Source organism: Capra hircus, chromosome 28 (genome assembly GCF_001704415.2).
Source record: "Capra hircus breed San Clemente chromosome 28, ASM170441v1, whole genome shotgun sequence".
Classification (NCBI taxonomy): Eukaryota; Metazoa; Chordata; class Mammalia; order Artiodactyla; family Bovidae; genus Capra; species Capra hircus.
This window is the reverse complement of record NC_030835.1, coordinates 37,438,719-37,459,995: the sequence shown is the minus strand read 5'-3', so window position 1 is coordinate 37,459,995 and position 21,277 is coordinate 37,438,719. Positions and strand designations below refer to the sequence as shown.

Genomic DNA, 21,277 nt, shown 5'->3' with positions numbered 1-21,277 from the left:
AAAATCTGCCTTATAGCAACTTTACCAAGGACTGCAATAACCAATCTAATCACCAATTAAGAATAAGAAATCAGACCTACATTTGATATAAAATTCCTGTTTAGTTATTAGGCTGATGAAATAAAATTACAACCTAGAACTCCACTTATCATAAGTACAAAAGAAAGGAAGAAAAATGACTAGCTATCATATACCAGCCCTTAAAACTTTACTCCTTAGGGATTATCACTTGACCTCAGATCAATCAGTATTCCTACTTTTATTCTGATACTTTGTCTAGGTACAGTAAGTATTAAGGTGGTTTCATTTTTCTTTCAATTTGCTCACTTTTAAATTTAGTCTCATCCCAAGTAATTCTTTGGACGGAGGCGCCCGGTGGGCTGCAGTCCTGGGGTCGCTACGAGTCAGACACGACTGAGCGACTCCACTGTCACTTTCTGTGTTCATGCATTGGAGAGGGAAATGGCAACCCACTCCAGCGTTCTTGCCTGGAGAATCCCAGGGACGGGGGAGCCTGGTGGGCTGCTGTCTGTGGGGTCGCACAGAGTCAGACACGACTGAAGCTGCTTAGTAACAACAGCAACAAGTAATTCTTAAAAATGACAGGTATATTTGCAACATAGGGTAAAATAACACATAACCACTAAAATTCTAAACGTTCCCCCTACACTTAAAATCATCTCTCATACAACCAACAGTATTACATGATGACTACATCTTAAAAAGGTAGTATTACAACATGAATAACTGAAAAAGTGTCCATGTTTCACATACATAAAAAATTCTGAAACTCAGTACATGGACTCATCTCAATTTAACTACCGGTAGGCAGTGAGGGAGAATAAAAGCTTCAGGTCGTTACTTCTGCTTTTTCTGTGTCTTAGTTCGTCTGCTTTTCTTCTGTCCTTTCTTTCTCTTCTTCATGAGAACAGCTTTCTCTCCAATAAACAAACCTTTAGAATTCTGTGCACTTTTTGAAGCAAAGTTAAGTCCCTGCTTAGGTTTACTGACATTCTTCAAACTAGGATTTGAATTTTGTTTTAACTTTTCTTTATGGACAGAACGCATGACTCTGAGTTTTCTTCCCATCAGTTCAGAATTATTTAATTTCAGAGCAAGATGAACAGCATCTGTATTCTGTAATAAAAATCAATATATTAAATTTTACAGAAACTCATCTGCAAAGAATCTAGCAAAATTACAACTTTTATGGATTAGAATAATTTTCAAGCTTGTAATACAGAAACCCCTGTCGGGAATTCCCTGGCAGTTCAGTGGTTAGAATTCTGTGTTTCCACTGCAGGGGGCACAGGTTCCATCTCTTGTTGGGGAACAAAGATCCCACCTGCCTCGGTGTGGCCAAAGAAAGAAAAAGCAGAAACCCCGCTCATTTCCACAGGCAGGAAGTCCAAGCCCAGGGTTCCAGCAGCGGTGCTTGCAGCTCTAATCATGCACCCTCATGCGCTTCTCCCCAGGAAGCACTTAGGCTGGCTGGTCAAATGACCAGGTAAGCCCACGATCAAAGAGGCTTCATTTTTTCTCAATGTAAAATGAACTTTCAACTAAGGAGATCAATCCTACGTGGCCTTTTAAAGCAATGAAGCTCCTCCTCACGAGTCTCTTCCTGCAAAGCCCCTGCTGTACTGGTTGATTTGAGAACAGAGAACTCCATTACAGTACTTGAGATGTCAGACTAGATGCCTTCAGGGTGCCATTTAAACCCCAAATACAGTTACTCTTTTATTCTAACTCAGTGTTAACAACTCTAAATATTCATGACGTGTTATAGGGGTTTACAAACTTATCAGTAGTCAGAAGACAGAGAGACAATGAGACTGTTACACCACAGTCATGGATGGAAGCATCAGGATGTGAGTCCCTTCCTTCAAACCCATCTGGTCCTACATATGAAGAGCCTTAAAAACTGTCACATGTCTTGATCTGGTTAGTGATAACCCACTGGGGAACTTTCCTAAAGAAGTGATCCAAAAAGGGAGGCAAACATTTGAAGGAAAAAACAATCACTCCAATTTCATTATTATAGAGAAAGAGAGAAAACAGCACACGTGTGATATTTGGGAAACACTAGGGGAAAAGACAGTATGAATTATGTTACATCCCTCAATGGAACATACTTACACAATAGAGAGCAACACAGAGGCAGGCTACAGAAGCTTATGTTCACAATATTAAGTGTGCCCACAAAAAGGCAGAGGCAGAAACTGAGAGGACACATATGATGGGGTGATTGAAGAGGGAAGAAAAGCTTAAGTGCCTCTGGGTTGTACGTGTATTCCCGTAATTTTAGACACAAGTTACTGGTTAATACTTAGCGAACTAAATATAAATTGTGTAACAAAAACTAAAATTTTCTTCTAGCTGAGTGAACAGTCAATTTTCTCCTTTTACAGTAGGTGGAGATTTGGAGATTTAGTACCTTTAATGTTGTTGTTTTGTTTAGTCACTAAGTTGTGTCTGACTCTTGGAGACCCCATGAACTGTAGCCCACCAGGCTCCTCTGTCTATGGGATTTCCCAGGCAAAATACTAGAGTGGGTTGCCATGTCCTTCTCCAGGGGATTCCCCAACCCAGGGATCGAACCTCCATCTCCCACACAGGCAGGCAGATTCTTTCCTGCTGAGCCACCAGGGAAGCCCAGTACTTTTAAAAGCCAGCATCTAAAACAATATTTAATGAAACAGCTGACAAAGGATTAATTTCCGAAACATACAAACAAGCAGCTCATGCAGTTCAGCACCAGGAAGCAACCCAATCAAAAAGCAAGCACAAGACCTAGCACGCACGTCCCCAAAGACATACAGACGGCCAATAAATGCATGAAAAGATGCTCAACGTCGCTCACTATTAGGGACACGCAAATCAAACTTCAATGAGCTGTCACCTCAACTGGTCAGAATGGTCGTCATCAGAAAATCTACACACAATAAATGTTGGGCAGGGTGTGGAGAAACGGCAACCTTTTTGCATTGTTGGTGGGAATGTAAACTGATGTAGCCACTATGGAGAATGATAGGGAGATTCCTTGAAAAACTAGAAATAAACCTACCATTTGACCCAACAATCCCACCACTGGGCATAAACCCCGAGGAAACCATAACTGAAAAAGACGCGTGTACCCTAATGTTCACTGCGGCACTATTTCCAATAGCTAGGACAGGGAAGCAACCTAGATGTCCATCGACAGATGAATGGATAAAGAAGCTGTGGTACATACACACAGTGGAATATTACTCAGCCATAGGAAGCCATTTGAGTCAGTTTTAATGAGGTGGATTAAGATAGAGTCTATTACCCAGAGTAAAGTAAGTCAGACAGAGAAAAACAAGAGTATATTAATGCATATATATGGAATCTAGAAAGACAGTACTGATGAACCTATCTGCTGGGCAGCAGTGGAGATGCAGACACAGAGAACAGACTTATGGACACAGTCGGGGAAAGACAGGGCCTGCACTGACAGAGTAACATGGAAACATACTAACATATGCAAAATAGCCAGCCAGTGGGAATCTGCTATATGACGCAGGGAGCACAAACTTGGCGCTCTGTGAAAACCCAAAGGGGTGGGATGGGGTTGGAGGTGGGAGTGAAGTTCAGGAAGGAGGGGACATGTACACCTATGGCTGCTTCGTGTTGATGAATGGCAGAAACCAACAGAATCCTGTAAAGCAATTATCCTCCAATTAAGAATAAATAAGAAAGATACAAAGTAGAAATGAGTAAATAAAACATTATTTCATGACATTAACATGGAGAAACAATTAGGACACTGCATGGTTAGATGCAATGTAGGAACCGTGCTCTATTATGGCAGGTTATGAATTGACTTAAGGTGCAATTCGAGAGTGACAGCGAGAGTTATGGCTGCACGATGGGACAGCAGGGACAGCCTCCCCCAACACACTTCAAGGACAGTGACGACACATTAAACTCTGTACCTCAAAGAGCACGTAGCCAAAGCCTCTGCCGACTCCAGTAACTTGATCCCGCACAATCCTCACAGCCACAACGTTCCCACAGGCCAAAAAGTGCTTCTCAACTGCAGATTCTTCAACTTCTAAAAACAGGTTCAACCAAAGGGGAAGTGAGGACTTTGAATCGCCTCAGGAAGTTAGAGATGTTTAATCACACATCAAGGTAAGCACAGCCTTGAAGTAATTAGTCAAGTTACACTCCACACTTTTCAAAGTTAGTCTTAAAGCAAAACGCTGAGCGACCACTCGGGTGTTATTTGCATTACTTCAGTGACAAACAGATAGTTTTTTATTTAAACAAACTTACTGTATGGGAGATTTCCCACAAATATGGATCTCTTGTCCCTCTGAAACACAAAATAAAAAAAATCACTCATGAAAGAGAAAATGGAAGTCACTTTGAAGTCCACTCTTTCCCTCACCGCACATGTCTGACGGGGCTCCATCTCCTGATTCCCCTGCCTATCAGGCCCCTGTTGGATTTGGCTTCTGCCATCTTTCCCGCAGGAGTGTGAGCCCCAGAGTGAGGAGTGGCTTCTGTTCACAGCTGGCACTGACAACATGGCAGTGCTCAAGAAAGGCCTGCTCCTTTGGAGGTGGGCACACTTTTTCTATAAAGGGCCAGAAAGCAAGTATTTGTGGGCCAGGCAGTCTCTGCTGTTCCCCTTGCCTCTGCTGTTAAAGCAAAATAACATGAAACTAATGGGCTTCCCCGGTAGATCAGTGGTAAAGAATCTACCTGCCAATGCAAGAGACTTGGGTTTGATTCCTGGGTCAGAAAGATCCCCTGGAGGAGGAAATGGCAACCCACTCGCGTTCTTTCCTGAAGAGTCCCATGACAGAGGAGCTGGCGGGCTACAGTCCATGGGGTTGCAAAGAGTCGGACACGGCTGAGCACATAATGGGTATCATTGTGTAGCAATAAAACTTTATTCACAAAAACGGGGAGCAAACATTGGGCCCTCAGGCCAGTTCGCTATTTGGTGCCAGGCCCACCATCAAAGCCAGGACAGTCAGCCAGGCCTTGGTCATTTCTCACCTAGCTAACCTCACACCGACAGTAACACATTCTGCCTCTGCAGTGAATTCTTACCAACTCATGCTTCATTCCTTTCAAGAGACCCCAAGGAAAAGCTTCTGAACAAAACCTAGACTCCTCGACATGGCAGGCCGGGGTCATCATGACTGCCCTCCACCTATTTCTCCAACAGCAACTCTGATTGTGGCCTCTCCTCACACTCTACCCGCTAATAACTGTACCAAGCTCTTGGAACCCCCACAAAGGATTAGGTTTTGGTCCCACCATTCACAGTGTTCAACATTTTTTTGTCCCTATAACACTGATAGGACACCTATTCTCCAGGAAACCCTCCTTTGTCCTTTCTTGCTGGTGACCTCCCACACTGCGTGGCCCATTCCTGAGCTGACGTCTATGACAGAATTTATCATAACAGTGCCGTGGTCAGCCCATCTGCTCACCTTTACCTTTACACTGCAAACTCCTAGACAGCTGAGCCTGTGTCTCAGGACCAAACACCTGACACAGAGCAGGGACGAGACACTGCTAATGAGTAATGTAACTCGAGACCTTAGTCTATAAATAAGGTGCTGGCTCCAGTGCTCTTTAATGTACCTTTCAGCCACACTCTCTAGGATTATTGGATCTGATGTAGGAGTGGGAACCACTTTTTAAAAAATTAATTAACTTATTTTAATTGGAGGCTAATTACTTTCCAATACTGTAGCGGCTTTGCCATATACTGGCATGGGTCAGTCACGGGGACACATGTGTCCCCCATCCTGAACCCCCCTCCCACCGCCCTCCCCATCCCATCCCTCTGGGTCCTCCCAGTGCAGCAGCCCCGAGCACCCTGTCTCATGCATTGAACCTGGACTGGCAATCTGCTTCACATATGGTAATATACATGTTTCAATGCTATTGTCTCCAATCACCCCACCCTCGCCTTCAGCCACTGAGACCAGAAGTCTGGGGAACCACTTTCCTGAAGCTGATGCTGACTTGAACTTCCCTGGTAATCCAATGGTTAGGACACTATGCTTTCAATGTGGCGAGCGCAGGTTCAGTCCTTCGTTTGGCAATCCTTGTGCCGCATGGCACAACCAAAAAGAAAATAAAAATCAAAAGCTAGAGCCTTCCCAGGTGGTTTAGTGGTAAAGAATCCACCTGGCAATGCAGGAGATGTGGGTTTAATCCCTAGCAGGAGATGTGGGAAGATCCCCTGGAGGAGAAGTGGCAACCCACTCCAGGATTCTTGCCTGGGAAATCTCATGGACAGAGGAGCCTGGCAGGCGACAGCCCCTGGGGTTGCAAAGAGTTGGCCACGACTGCAGTGACTGAGCACAGCAAGAATGAGCAACGCTGACTTAAGCCCTCGCCCGCCCCCGGCACCCACGCTGAGACCACAGAGGGCAGAGGCGCTTTCCTCTCCTTCCTCATGCTCCCGGCTAACCCAACTCCTCTCCCAGCACACGCTCAGAAGAAAACGTTCTTCTCTACACTACTGCAGCGAAATTCTTCAGACAGTGCAAGAACTACTTACGGAGGAGGTCTCAGTTGCAAGATCCACTCTAACACGAAATCCATCTGCAAACTGGGCCCCATTTCTGTTATAAATATGAAGGGAAAATGGCTGTTAAAAACAGGCACTGAGCTACTGGCGTATTTAATCTGAAGTGAACCCAAAGAATAAAAGAGAGCTGGACTCACACGTAGAATAATTCTGTTCAAACATCAAAGAGACAAAATTACCTTTCCAGTGCTTTTGTAGCAGCACTCTCGTCCTTAAACACAACGTAAGCATTAATATTTTTCTGATCGGGATGAATTTTACGCCTACATTAAAAAAAAAAAAAGACTGTAAAATTTGCTAATTCCAAAGTCACTAAAATAAATACAGCTTCTTTTACACTCTCAATCAACACCTATGACAAGAATTTCTGGGAGGATTTTCATAAATTCTTTTCAGAAACATTTAGTAATAACCCAAAAAATAACACACAACTTGAACAGATAATGGTGAAACGCGTGACCTATGCCCTCTTCCCAGTCATAACTGTGAGAAAGCAGGAGGCCACCCCAGGAGACCCCACCGCACGACAAACTGTCAACTTTGCTGCGGCTCTGTATCTAATACACACATAGATGGGAAAAACAACGTGCTTTTTTCTTTTTACTGTAAAATAAAAACTATACAAACCTGTAAACGTGTACAGCTAAGAAAATTATGAACAGGGTAATACCCAAATAGCAACCCACTCCACTATTCTTGCCTGGAGAATCCCATGGACAGAGGAGGCTGGCAGGCTACAGTTCATGGGGGTTGCAGAGTTGGACGCAACTGAAGCAACATAGCACTTAGCACCCTTGTAGCCTCTCTGTGGCCCCAACAACGGCAGCACTTCCTTTCCTCCTTCAAAGGCAACCACCACTCCCACCTTTATAGGAACTACTTCCCTGCATGTCTATGTGGTTTTATCACCCAAGTGTCTACCGCGAGACATACTTTGGTCTTGTTCAGTTTTCCACTTGAAAAGTCTTTAGAATCCTGTTTAATCTGATTCACCATTTATCTATCTTATAGTTTGACCTAAAGAATTTCCCTGGAAAAAACTGACCAGCCAACAGCAATCATGAGGCACTTCTGATCTGAAGATGCATTTTGGGAGAGGAACCAGAGATCAAATCGCCAACATCCTCTGGATCATCCAAAAAGCAAGAGAGTTCCAGAAAAACATCTATTTCTGCTTTATCGACTATGCCAAAGCCTTTGACTGTGTGGACCACAATAAACTGTGGAAAATTCTGAGAGATGGGAATACCAGAGCACCTGACCTGCCTCTTGAGAAACCTATATGCAGGTCAGGAAGCAGCAGTTAGAACTGGACATGGAACAACAGACTGGTTCCAATTAGGAAAAGGAGTACGTCAGGGCTGTCTATTGTCACCCTGCTTATTTAACTTCTATGCAGAGTACATCATGAGAAACGCTGGGCTGGAAGAAGCACAAGCTGGAATCAAGATTGCCGGGAGAAATCTCAATAACCTCAGATATGCAGATGACACCACCCTTATGGCAGAAAGTGAAGAGGAGCTAAATAGCCTCTTGATGAAAGTGAAAGAGGACAGTGAAAAAGTTGGCTTAAAGCTCAACATTCAGAAAACAAAGATCACGGCATCTGGTCCCATCACTTCATGGGAAATAGATGGGAAAACAGTGTCAGACTATTTTTTTGGGCTCCAAAACCACTGCAGATTGTGATTGTGGCCATGAAATTAAAAGACGCTTACTCCTTAGAAGGAAAGTTACGACCAAACTAGACAGTATATTCAAAAGCAGAGACATTACTTTGCCAACAAAAGCCCATCTAGTCAAGGCTATGGCTTTTCCAGTAGTCATGTATGGATGTGAGAGTTGGACTGTGAAGAAAGCTGAGCGACAAAGAATTGATGTTTTTGAACTCTGGTGCTGGAGAAGACTCTTGAGAATCCCTTGGACTACAAGGAGATCCAACCAGTCCATTCTAAAGGAGATCAGTCCTGGGTGTTCTTTGGAAGGAATGATGCTAAACCTGAAACTCCAGTACTTTGGCCACCTCATGAGAAGAGTTGACTCACTGGAAAAGACTCTGATGCTGGGAGGGATTGTGGGCCGGAGGAGACGGGGACGACAGAGGATGAGATGGCTGGATGGCATCACTGACTCGATGGACGTGAGTCTGAGTGAACTCCGGGAGTTGGTGATGGACAGGGAGGCCTGGCGTGCTGCGATTCGTTGGGTTGCAAAGAGTTGGACACAACTGAGTGACTGAAATGAACTGAACTTTGAGCTTAAAAATGTTAGGTATAGGAAATGTGTACCTTAGAACTGATGAAATGTGATACTTGTGATTTACAATAGAATATTTAGATGCAAAACTTTCTTATTCTCTTCACACAGTATGTCTGATTAAACATCTCTGAAATTTCTCATTTTTCATGGCACGTTTCAAGTTATTCTGCAGTTCTTTCTGTGACTCTACAGCTTACGTTGAAGCTTGAAGACAAACATCTGACAAATTTATGTTATCATAGGCATTAGAAACAATAAACCATGATGGTTGATCCAAATAGAAACATTTGTGAGGTTAAGAAATTATCTCATTTTTCACCAAAATGGAAGAGAATTTACAAGTACTCCCTTTCTCTAATTATAAACTTACTTTATTGCCGCCAACTTTTTGGACAAAGTTCCCTCTGCTGGAATCTTTAAGAGAAAAAAAAAGCATTACAGGAAAGTCATCATTTGACATTATTTCAAAATAATTATATTTTAATTAATCGAATTATAAATACCTAACTCCAATATGGAATAAAAATGAAGGAAATACTGAATCAGAAACAACGGTCCTAGTGTTGTATGAATGGGACCTCGGGGCTGAGGACAAACATTTCCAGTGACGGTGCCATATCCAGATTTCACAGGCAGCCACTCTCAAACGAGGCAGAAATAACGGATGACTCGAAGGGGTTGCTGGTCATATGAGGAGACAATGTTGTTGAAGACTCATGCGAAGAGTGTTAAGGAAAATCGTTTTATAAAATGAGCATGGAAAAAGGGGACACTTCTAAGTTGGCACTTTATTGAATGTGCTATGACTTTAAATATGTCTAACTTCAGTGAAAAGGAGTATGTCAAGGCTGTATATTGTAACCCTGCTTATTTAACTTCTATGCAGAGTACATCATGAGAAACGCTGGGCTGGAAGAAGCACAAGCTAGAATCAAGATTGCCAGGAGAAATATCAATAACCTCAGATATGCAGATGACACCACCCTTATGGCAGAAAGTGAAGAGGAACTCAAAAGCCTCTTGATGAAAGTGAAAGAGGACAGTGAAAAAGTTGGCTTAAAGCTCAACATTCAGAAAACGAAGATCATGGCATCTGGTCCCATCACTTCTTGGGAAATAGATGGGGAAACAGTGGAAACAGTGTCAGACTTTATTTGGGGGGGCTCCAAAATCACTGCAGATGGTGACTGCAGCCATGAAATTAAAAGACGCTTACTGCTTGGAAGGAAAGTTATGACCAACCTACATAGTATATTCAAAAGCAGAGACATTACTTTGCCAACAAAGGTCTGTCTAGTCAAGGCTATGGTTTTTCTAGTAGTCACGTATGGATATGAGAGTTGGACTGTGAAGAAAGCTGAGCACTGAAGAATTGATGCTTTTGAACTGTGGTGTTGGAGATGACTCTTGAGAGTCCCTTTGACTGCAAGGAGATCCAACCAGTCCATTCTAAAGGAGATCAGTCCTGGGTGTTCTTTGGAAGGAATGATACTAAAGCTGAAACTCCAGTACTTTGGCCACCTCTTGTGAAGAGTTGACTCATTGGAAAAGACTCTGATGCTGGGAGGGATCGGGGGCAGGAGGAGAAGGGGACGACAGAGAATGAGATGGCTGGATGGCATCACCGACTCGATGGATGTGAGTTTGAGTGAACTCCGGGAGTTGGTGATGGACAGGGAGGCCTGGCTTGCTGCAATTCATGGGGTCGCAAAGAGTTGGACACGACTGAGCGACTGAACTGAAATGAACTTAACTGATAAGTAATATAAGAAGACATGACACTTCACTCATATCTCTATGAGTTTATATATGTCAACTGGCAAAAACAAAACAACCCTTCAGTATCTGTCCTCGGACAAATAATGGAATCTCCCTTTTTTCAGCAACATGCTATTTTCAGTCATATTTGGTACCTAAGAGTGACGGGAACAGGTAGGGAAAGCTTTATGGAGAAGGTGGAAATTCAAATCAACAATGGTGACTAACAGCAATGTGCCAAATACCACCAGGCACTGTGAACAGGAAGGTAAGAAGATGCAAATTGCCAAGTCCACAGTCCAGGGCTGTCTATGAACACCAATCTCATTCAGGGCAGTCACTATAAATCTCTGGAAAACTTGTCTTTTAGTCATTTGATAGTTTACATAGTGAAAGTAAGAAATTTGAACTACTCCTTAGTCTGTCTTGCTCAAACTAACAAATGGTAAAGCTCTCAGAATATAGACAGAAATGCAGTCCAAGACATGAGAAATGCCCACATGAATAATCCACATGTGAATGCCAGGCATCAAAACACATCTACTAGGCTTTCTAGGAGCCCTCAAGGACCTGTGCCCTGCTATTAAAGATAAGAATGAATAGATATAGCATAAGACAATAAACTACAAAAAGGATTCAGAGGGAAAAAAATACCACTTGGTGTTATAAAGTATCAAAAAGCCTTGAATAAGTGACATCTTAAGCGCCTTCTGAAAAATACATATTATCTTGATGAGCAAAATGAGAATTTAAGGATTCCCAGACTATACATACAGTGAAATACTACTCAGCCATAAAGAAGGAAATCTTGCCATTTGCGACAATACGGATGGATGCCGAGGTATGCTGAGGGAAACAAAGACAAACACCCTGTGATGTCACTTATGCATGCGGTCTAGAGACCAAAACAGGGACTTCCCTGGTAGTCCAGTGGTTAGCACTCGGCTCTCACTGCTGAGGGCCCAGGTTTGACCCCTGGTTGGGAAACTAAAATCCTACGAGCCTCACAATATGCCCAAATGAAAAAACAAAATAAAACTCGAGAGATACAGCGAACAGATTGGTGGTGCCCTAGAGAGCAGAGGGCAGAGAGTGGGCAATATGAGTGGAGGGGCTCAAGGGCACGGCGACAGATGGTGACTAGGCCCATGGTGGTGACCGCTCTGTAGTGTGAACAGACGCTGGACTGTTACACGGCACGCCTGAAATTAGTGTAATGTTACATACCAATTTTACCCAAGTTAAAAAAACAGAACTGAGCAAAAGGATGCGGGTGCGAAGGTCCAAGTATATGATCTGGTACAAGCCCAGCGCCCAGGCTGCAGGACAGTCACGTGTGGAAGAGTGCAGGGCCCCAGGGCCACCCTGCGCAGACCGTCAGGATGTCGGGACGAACAAACAGCTAGAAAAATGACAAGATTTGGGGCACCTCCGTACATATTTGATGTGAACCAGGTGCAGGTACTGGTGACCCAGCGGGCAGCCGGGCTCACAGTCTGGTGGCACAGAGGAGCAGCATCACAACGTCCCAGCCGCCTCCTAAGGACCACCGTGAATGCCGGCTGCCGCGGGGCGGGCGGTGGCATCACAACGTCCCAGCCGCCCCTTAAGGACCACAGTGAGTGCAGGCTGCTGCAGGGCGAGCGGCGGCGTCAGAACATCCCAGCCGCCTCCTAAGGACTACAGTGAGGTGCCGGCTGCCGGAGGGTGGACGGCAGGGTCACCCCACGCACCAGTAATTCAGGGATAGGGAAGAATCAGGGCTGGCTCCTCAAGGAGAACACCAAGCCAAGTGCGTGTATGTGTGTTTGTGTGCGTGTAATGTTCACGGGAGGGGAGGTGGAGGAGAGGGATTTCAGGTTGGGAGTTCCAGGAAGAAGTGCTTTAGGAAGAGTAAGTAGACAGAGGTGTGTTGGCTACATGTGAGGCAGACTGAAAGCAGGAACCGTAGCAGGCCTCCGCAACTATTTTGGCAAGAAGTGAAAACTTAGGTGGGCCAATGCAAAAGGAAAGGAATGAATCAACTTCAGAAGAAACCACAGCTGAAAACCAGGCAGGGACGACAAGCAACAGGCTGGATGAGCCACAGAAGAGGCCACGGCTGGCAGGGTGAGCGGTGCTAAAGAACAGGTAATCAGCAGATGGCATGGGACGGGGTTGGGGATCAATGCAGGTGAGGTGAGCAGAGGGGCTGGCAGGACAGCCCTGCGGATGTGTCAGGCAAGGGTCTGATATGAGGAAACAGGACTCAGAAGGGCTGACAGAAGATGCACGTGATGAACGGAAGAATCTAACACCATGATAGTAATTATGGAGACTGTGCCAAAACCTTGAGAAAGGCCTACTTTTAGAGAAGTGGGCAGTTTTGCCCGCTGGGGACGTTTGGCAATTGGTTGTTACGACTGGGGTGGGAAGGATGCCACCGGCACCTAGAGGGCAGAGGCCAGGGATGCTGCATTACAAAGGTCAGTGTCCAACAACACACAATTATCCAGCATCAAATGTCAATCGTATCAAGGTTGAGAAACCCCATTTTAGAGACTCACGTTGAGAAAGAGCAGTTTGAAACAAGGAATAAACATTTCTTATATTCTAATACATATTAATTATATTTTTAAAAAATCTATGAATGCTGCTTCTTCATGGTCCAAGGAACATGGCTGTAACTGGTCTACAGAGCACTCAATTGGTGTAATCTGATTCCATTCACTTCCATAAAGTTTTAACATTAAACTGATTACACATACTTTATCTTTCTGTGTCAGAGCATAAGCACTGCTCTGCAGAGTCAGGCAAACCCCCCATATGAACAGCTGTGATTCCAGAAATGCTACTCAGTAGGTTGAACATCTCCACCTGTTCAACTGACTCACAAACAAAAGTCACAGATCCACTCTCCAAAATATACTTACGAAGGATATCGTTTTACTATGTGAACTCATTAAATTACCCAACAAAGTCCAAGGGTCAGTAATAGACAGCAGGTGTGACTCTGCATTGGCGCTAGATTTGAGCATGTTGATTCTAAAGGTTCAAGTCAAGGGCTCCTTCATCTCACTAAAACCAACACATGAAAAAGTCTGATTTACACGCAATACATTTTCAGATGATGTACTTCCAAGGAAGGAAAACATACCAGAGAACGAAATCGTACAGATTCTATCTGTCCATACTCTTTAAAAAATGACTTCAGCTTCTAAAAAAAAGAAAAAGATACATATATTTTAGTCCATTTTAAGAACATCAAGTAAGTACCACAAAACAGAATTAAGTAAAATGGTTGGATAATCTTTTCCTGCCACGTTTCAAGAATATTTCAGGAAAAGTAAGTAACTATTCAGTTAGAAGACAACTTTTTACTGAAACTTATGTAAAAAAAAAACAAAAACACATTCACGTTACTATCCCTGAAATACACATTCCTGCCTTTCAATCTTTCAGAATCTTTTACTGCATGTAAACTGGTACTCTATGTGTCATAGATTCTGTCATCTTTCCACACTGGCTTATTTAAACCAGAAATGGATTTTAAGGATGCTTATGTCACTATGGGAAATTTCCCAATTGCCTGGAACTGAGACCATCAGATTCAAGAAAAATCTTTGGGTGAACTGTATACATTATGCTTATGACTGGCTCAGGATGTGACGAACGTGTGTACCTGACAGCTCACACAATAATGTCTACAAGCAACTTTAATTCAAAAATAACTTATTAAACATGTAAAGCTCCACAAACACTCCCCTCCCTTGAGCCCTTATAATCTAACATGAAGACAAGTAACCAAACTGAAACTACGCTACATGGAAAATGGATCATGTTCTACAAAATAATCACCCATCAAACGCTAGGAGACAAAAGGCCAAAGGGCCAAGGGAAAAACCAGAAAGTAAGCTTTTTGTACTGTTTTAAGAAAGTGGAACTGAAATTGTTCCTCGAAAGATAAGCAGGATTTTGACCCAAGGGATTGCCATCAGGGTGACTATCACATGAACACACAGAAAGGAAAGGGCATGTCTTGGTTGATCGAACTCCACATAATGGACAAAACTCAGGAAGGATGGATTCATTCCCATGACGAATATTTATCAAGCCTCTACTACACATCAGGCACTGTTTCAATGCTAGTGACAGAGACATGAAGAAGAAAAACACACATCCCTGCAAACACCATGCTTCTGTTCTCGTGGCACGTAACCGAAGAGAAAGCTGGAGGAAAAAATCAGAGAGAAGACCCCTGCGACAGTTCAGACAAGATTTGCAAAAGCCCGAATTAGAGCAGAGAATGGAAAAGGAGCAGGTGCATGCTGGAATGAATCTATCAAATGACTTATATAGTCATTTATAATGAAAGTATGTATTAATGACTTATTAATTATGTACTTATTCAATAAAGTGATATGGCCTTCCCGGGCGGCTCAAACAGTAAAGAACCTGCCTGCAATGTGGGAGACTTGGGTTCAGTCCCTGGGTTGAGAAGATTCCCTGGAGGAGGAAATGGCAACCCTCTCCAGTATTCTTGCCTAGAAAATTCCACAGACAGAGGAACCTGGTGGACTGCAGTCCATGGGTTTGCCAAGTCAGACATGATTGAGCAACTAACACACAAACACAAAAACAAAATTATGAATTAATAATTTCTCTGCATGTTTCTAATATACAGGCTATACACTCACCTTCTTCTTACAGGTGACAGGCAAATTCCCAACAAACACAGTTCTCTCATTCTTTAATCTCTCTTCTTCTTGGTTGATTTGAATTTTCTTTCTTTGATTTACAACCGTCTCTTCTACATCATCAAGTAATTCTTTATCTGCAACTGTAACACCAGGTTGAGAATTTTTCCTTTTCTGCCCTTGTTTCTGCTGAATTTCTTCTAAATCAGCACTTGCTAACGCATCTTCTCTTTTTAAGCCAAAAAAAAAAAAGAGGGCATGGAAGTCAGGTCTAGCATTTGACAAAGCACAGATTAGGAATGCTTCCCACCTCCTGGCTTTCCTATAAATTTACCATTCATAAATACATCTACATTTAAATAGCATTATCAAAATGTGACTCGTATCTTTAGGAAACTCAAGAGTTAGCAAAAGTTAAGGTCAATTTCTGAAAATAGTTTAAAACTGCCAACTAATTAAGCAACAAAAGTTCACTCAAACAAAAGCTGGTTCACTTGTTCTTGGGGATTTAGCTTACCTGCTGCTGCTGCGTTGCTTCAGTCGTGTCTGACTCTGTGTGACCCCATAGACGGCAGCCCACCAGGCTCCCTCGTCCCTGGGATTCTCCAGGCAAGAACACTGGAGTGGGTTGCCATTTCCTTCTCCAATGCATGAAAGTGAAAAGTGAAATTGAAGTCTCTCAGTCGTGTCCGACTCTTAGCGACCCCATGGACTGCAGCCTTCCAGGCTCCTCCGTCCATGGGATTTTCCAGGCAAGGGAACTGGAGTGGGTGCCATTGCCTTCTCCATGTTTACCTTCTACCAGTGCCTAATTATATTCTCTGCTCTAGAATTCTAGAGTTACTGCAGCACTCCTAGGGGCTCTATTAAGGTTAACAGACCAGCAAAGTACTTAACTTTGTAAAACCAATCTGACTGACAGGAGAGACCAGATTTCCTACTGCAATATTTAAAGGACTGCTTATTAAAATTATTGGCTTGGCCAAAAAAGTCATTTGGGTCTTTCCATAAGATGTTATAGAAAAACCTGAATGAACTTTTTGGCCAACCCAATAAATTCTGCCAGTATTGTAAAGTATTGGTGCACTTGGATAAGCACACCAGTCCAGAAAGAGAACTGGACCAGGAACTTAGGAGTGAGGGGCAAGAATGAGTAGTCGGCATCATCAAACTCATTCATTCATTTGCTCAATATTTACTACTCAGTTCTAGCCTCTGAGAATGCAAAGATAAGCAGACCATTAACAGTCTAGTCTCTGAGGAGACAGGCAAGGTTCACCATAAAATAGTAACATGTACAATACCTGGTGTAGAAATATAAAAGAAACAAGAGACATAAGGCAGTATACAGCACGTGGTCAGTATCAGTGAATGATGACCATTATCATCCCTCCACTAGACCACAAGCTCCACTAAGGAGAGGGTATATGCCTAGTTTTTCCATTTACTATGGCATTTAAGGTACCCAGCAGCAGTGAGATGAAATGAGACGCAATAGTAAGACAGGAACCAGATCAAGAAGGACCAGGCCTGTTATGCAGAAGTGCTTAGACTTTATCCCACAGAAGACGAGGAGCTCCTGAAGACCCTGAAGGTGCCTGAAAGGGGTCACTTGGGCAGCAGCTGCTGTTCAGTCACTCAGTCGTGTCGACTCCTTGGGACCCCATGGACTGCAGCATGCCAGGAGGTTTCCCTGTCCTTTACTGTCTCCTGCAGTTTGCTTAAATTCACGTGCATTGAGTCAGTGATGCCATCCAAACAGCTCATTCTCTGTCATGCCCTCCTCCTCCTGCCTTCAATCTTTCCCAGCATCAGGGTCTTTTCCAATGAATTGGTTCTTCGCATCAGGTAGTCAAAGTATTGGAGCTTCAGCATCAATCCTTCCAATGAACACCCAGGACTGACTTCCTTTAGGATGGACTGTTTGGATCTCCTTGCAGTCCAAGGGACTCTCAAGAGTCTCTTCCAGGACCATAGTTTGAAGGCATCAATTCTTCAGCACACAGCCTTCTTTATGGTCCAACCCTCACATCTGCACATGACTACTGGAAACACCATAGCTTTGACTAAAGCAGAGCAAAGTGATGTCTGATTTTTAATACTCTATCTACATTTATCACAACTTTTCTTCCAAGGAGCAGTCGTCTTTTAATTTCATGGCTACAGTCACATCTGCAGTGTTTGAAGCCCAAGGAAAAAAAGTCTGTCACTGGTTCCACTTATCCCCCTTCTATTTGCCATGAAGTGATGGGACCAGATGCCACGATCTTAGTTTTTTGAATACTAAGGTTTAAGCGAGCTTTTTCACTCTCCTCTTTCACCCTCATCAAGAGGCTCTTTAGTTCCTCTTCACTTTCTGCCATTTGAGTGGTATCTGCATATTTGAGGTTGCATATTTCTGCATATTTCTCCCGACAGTCTTGCTTCCAGCTTGTGATTCATTCAGCCTGGCTTTTCACATTATGGGCAGCAGAGCAGAAGATAACTCTAGAACAGAGTTATGAATGCGGAAAGGCTGGGTAAGGGAGACCAGTAAGGAGACAGTTACAACTGCAGGCATCTCAGAAGATCACAAACCCGCCAGAGCAAAAGAGGTGATGGAAAGGGAAAGCGTATCATAGAGAGAATTAAAAGACAGCATCATTAGGACTTGGCAATGTATGAGATATGTGGGGAAAAAAAAGAGTCTAAGATGACTCCAAGTCACAGGCTCAGGCAACTGGAAGGCTGATGGCACCACTCATGCAGAGGAACAGGTATGATGAGGATAATGAGATCAGTTTGAAGCATCCTGAATTTGATGTGTGTATGAATAAGCCAATGGGCAGCAGAACATCGCATGAGAGGACACTGCCAAAGAACTGATGCTTTGGAACTGTGGTGCTGGAGAAGACTCTTGAGAGTCCCTTGGACTGCAAGGATCCAACCAGTCCATCCTAAAGGAAATCAACTCTGAACATTCATTGGAAGGACTGATGCTGAGGCTGAAGCTCCAACATATTGGCCATCTGATGCAAAGAGCCGACTCACTGGAAAAGACCCTGGTGCTTGGAAAGATTGAGGGCAGAAAGGGATGACAGAGGACGAGATGATGGATGGCATCACCAACTCAATGGACATGAGATGGTGAAAGACAGGGAAGCTGGCGTGCTGCAGTCCATGAGGTTGCAAAGAGTCGGACATGACTGAGCAACTGAACAACAAGAACAATGAATAGGCTGACAAACAGATCAAGCAATAAAGATCAGGGGATTACCCTGATCGTCCAGTGGGCTTCCCTCATGGCTCAGACAGTAAAAAATCTGCCGTCAATGTGGGAGATCTGGATTCGATCCCTGGGTTGGGAAGATCCCCTGGAGAAGGAAATGGCAACCCACTCCAGTATTCTCGCCTGGAAAATCCCATGGACAGAGGAGCCTGGAGGGTTACAGTTCAGGCAGTCGCAAGAAGTCGGACACGTCTGAGCAACTAACACTTTTACTTTCACCAGCGGCTAAGACTCTGCGCTCCCAAGGCAGGGGACCCGTTTTCCATCCCTGGTCAGGGAATTATATCCCACGTGCTGCAACTAAAAGATCCCTCATGTCACAACTAAGACCTGGCACAGGCAAATAAATCTATGTTTTAGAAAGAGAGAGCGAGATCAGAATGCTAGAGCCACAAAGACTGGGAGCTGCCCAGATTGATGGGTATAAAAAAGAATCAGGAGATGACCATGGACAGAATCCCAAGCGAAATGGACATTTAAGGAACAGTCAGAAGGAAAGGTGCCTGAGATAACAGTGAGAAGGAACAGAGAGAGAACTGGAAACTCGGAAGCAGCTGACATCAAAGAATGCAATAGCTTCAAGAAGAATAGCAACCACGTGACATGTAAAAGAGAGGGCTGCAGTTAGAGGCAATGCTCCCTATTAAATGCGGCACCTAGGTCAGAATGGCTCCCCTGAGCACTGTTTCAGAAGTATGGTCAGATCAAATAAAAAATTAACAACCAGAGTGCCAGTGTGTGGGAGAGAAGATAGATCAAGAAAAGGAAGCGAGAGCTAGTGGAGATTTCTAAAAGCTCAATGATGAAAGAAAGATTTGGGGGTCACATATGCCTGTGGACAGTTGGATTTCTTTAAGATGAGAATCTTTAAGAGAATCTTGAGTGGACAGATCAAAGATACAGGAAAAAGCAGAAATGGATATAGGTTATCTGATGGCATAACCTCTGAGAAGACAGAAGAGGTACGTGATATATATAAACAGTACAGGTGACTGCAGTAATCTTGGACAGGGAGTAAGACACCCTTCTCTGAAAGGGGAAGAAACTAAAAACATGCATAGCTGCAATCAGGAGGAGGACGTAATTCACAACTGTTAACAATTCATGACTCTCAGAGCAAGTAACAAGACCACCTGCGAACAGAGATATAAAGAGCGTGAAGAAAGTGGTCTAGAGACAGAGGAAAGTTAACTAGAAACGTATCGTCTTTAAAAAATAAACTGTTTTTTAAAAAAATTGAGCTAATGGAGGAATCTGATCTCTGACTAAGTTTAAAAAAACCAAACTCATCTTTTATATACACGCAGTAACATTTATAGATGAAATCTAAGTCTTAGGTTTGCTTCCAAACAATGAGGAAGATATTAACAGGATAAAGATGAAACAAGCTTTGCCAAGTATTAATTACTGCTGATGCTGGGTACTCTTTTCAATTTTTGAATATGTATGGGACTTAACATAATAAAAAAATTTTAAAGAGAACTATGAAGTAAGGAAAAAAACTAAAATGAATATTACCAGTGTAAGAATCTCAATTTTGTTACCATCTGATTTCTTTACCATCAACTTAAAAGAATTTTACCAACCTGTTTGCCAACTTCTTCTCTGCATCAGAAAGTTTCTTCTTCACTTTCATTTTTTTGGCAGGTTCTTGCAAAAGTGGCGTTTGGATTTGGGGTGAACTTTTTTCCTCCTCATCTCGTTTCCTTTTTTTGATGGCTTCCTTTTAAAAGTTTAAAGTTATGTTTGAGACCTCATCACTTACTGGTCTTTCTAAAGTAGCATCTTTTCTCTCTCACTGGTACATCCAGTAATGAAAGGCTACTGAAAATTGATCCTATCTGACCCAGTTTACAAAGCATCCCCTGCAAGGTAGGTTTGTTCTGAAGTTGTTCTAATGGGCCATTCGGAGTAGAACGCAGTGACTTACTTTAGGTACAGGCACGTACACGGGTTGAAGCTGAGGGTTCACAGAACGAAAGAGCGAAGCCAGCCGACCGGTACTGCCTCTGGAGGGTTGCTTGCCGCGGAATAAACTATTGGCGACTTGTCCAACCTCATAGTCTCCTTCCAGATTCCCACAAGGGCCATATTCCGGGTTCTCTCTAGACACGGACGCCAGAGACTCAACGACATGATTCCATGACCCACTCCTCGCGCCCCGAGCTCCCGAACGCCTTCCCGCCCAGGCAGACGAGCCACGAGCCACTCACCCCTCCTGCGCACTCCTTTTTTTCTCCCGTTTGTTCTTCCCTTCCAGGGCCATTCTTCACCTAAAAGACTCCCAGCCTGCAGCAGCAGCACGTGAACCCGCACTTCCGGGTCTCGGCTGTTAGGCTCTTGGAGCCACGCCCCTTCCGCCCCAGGAGTCTCTGTGGACGCGCTAGGGGCGGAGACAGCGGGCGAAGGGGCGGGGACAGCGGGCGAAGGGCGGAGATAGCGGATGAGGGCGGACACTGCGAGCCCGCCGGTCCAAGCGAGACTTTCGAATCGGATCGCACTTAACTCGGGCTGAGACCGCGTCTTCTTCCGAGAGTAGTTCAGGTCTGAAGTAGGAACAAGAATCAGCCAGGCTGTGAGTGGGCTATCAATCCAAGCAGAGGTAAAACACGTATGAGAATCTGCGTTGTCGAAGACAGAGGAGGTTTGTCAGGAAATGAGTATTAACAAATGATGAATCGGTGTGAAGGATACTTGGGGCTCCTTAGTGCTGCTCTTGCAACTTTTCTG

At 43.8% G+C, this 21,277-nt stretch overlaps 1 protein-coding gene across 1 annotated transcript; it reads right to left on the bottom strand.

Annotated features, from left to right (window-relative positions):
* RBM34 (RNA binding motif protein 34) lies at nucleotides 588-20,887 on the bottom strand. Its single transcript, XM_005698984.3, has 11 exons — nucleotides 20,761-20,887; nucleotides 20,478-20,652; nucleotides 20,134-20,270; nucleotides 15,280-15,508; nucleotides 13,740-13,799; nucleotides 9,216-9,259; nucleotides 6,766-6,849; nucleotides 6,557-6,620; nucleotides 4,303-4,342; nucleotides 3,960-4,078; nucleotides 588-1,137 (listed from the first exon to the last, which is right to left on the bottom strand). The coding sequence occupies exons 1-11, from the start codon at nucleotides 20,811-20,813 to the stop codon at nucleotides 859-861; spliced, it is 1,284 nt and encodes a 427-aa protein (XP_005699041.1). The 5' UTR covers nucleotides 20,814-20,887; the 3' UTR covers nucleotides 588-858.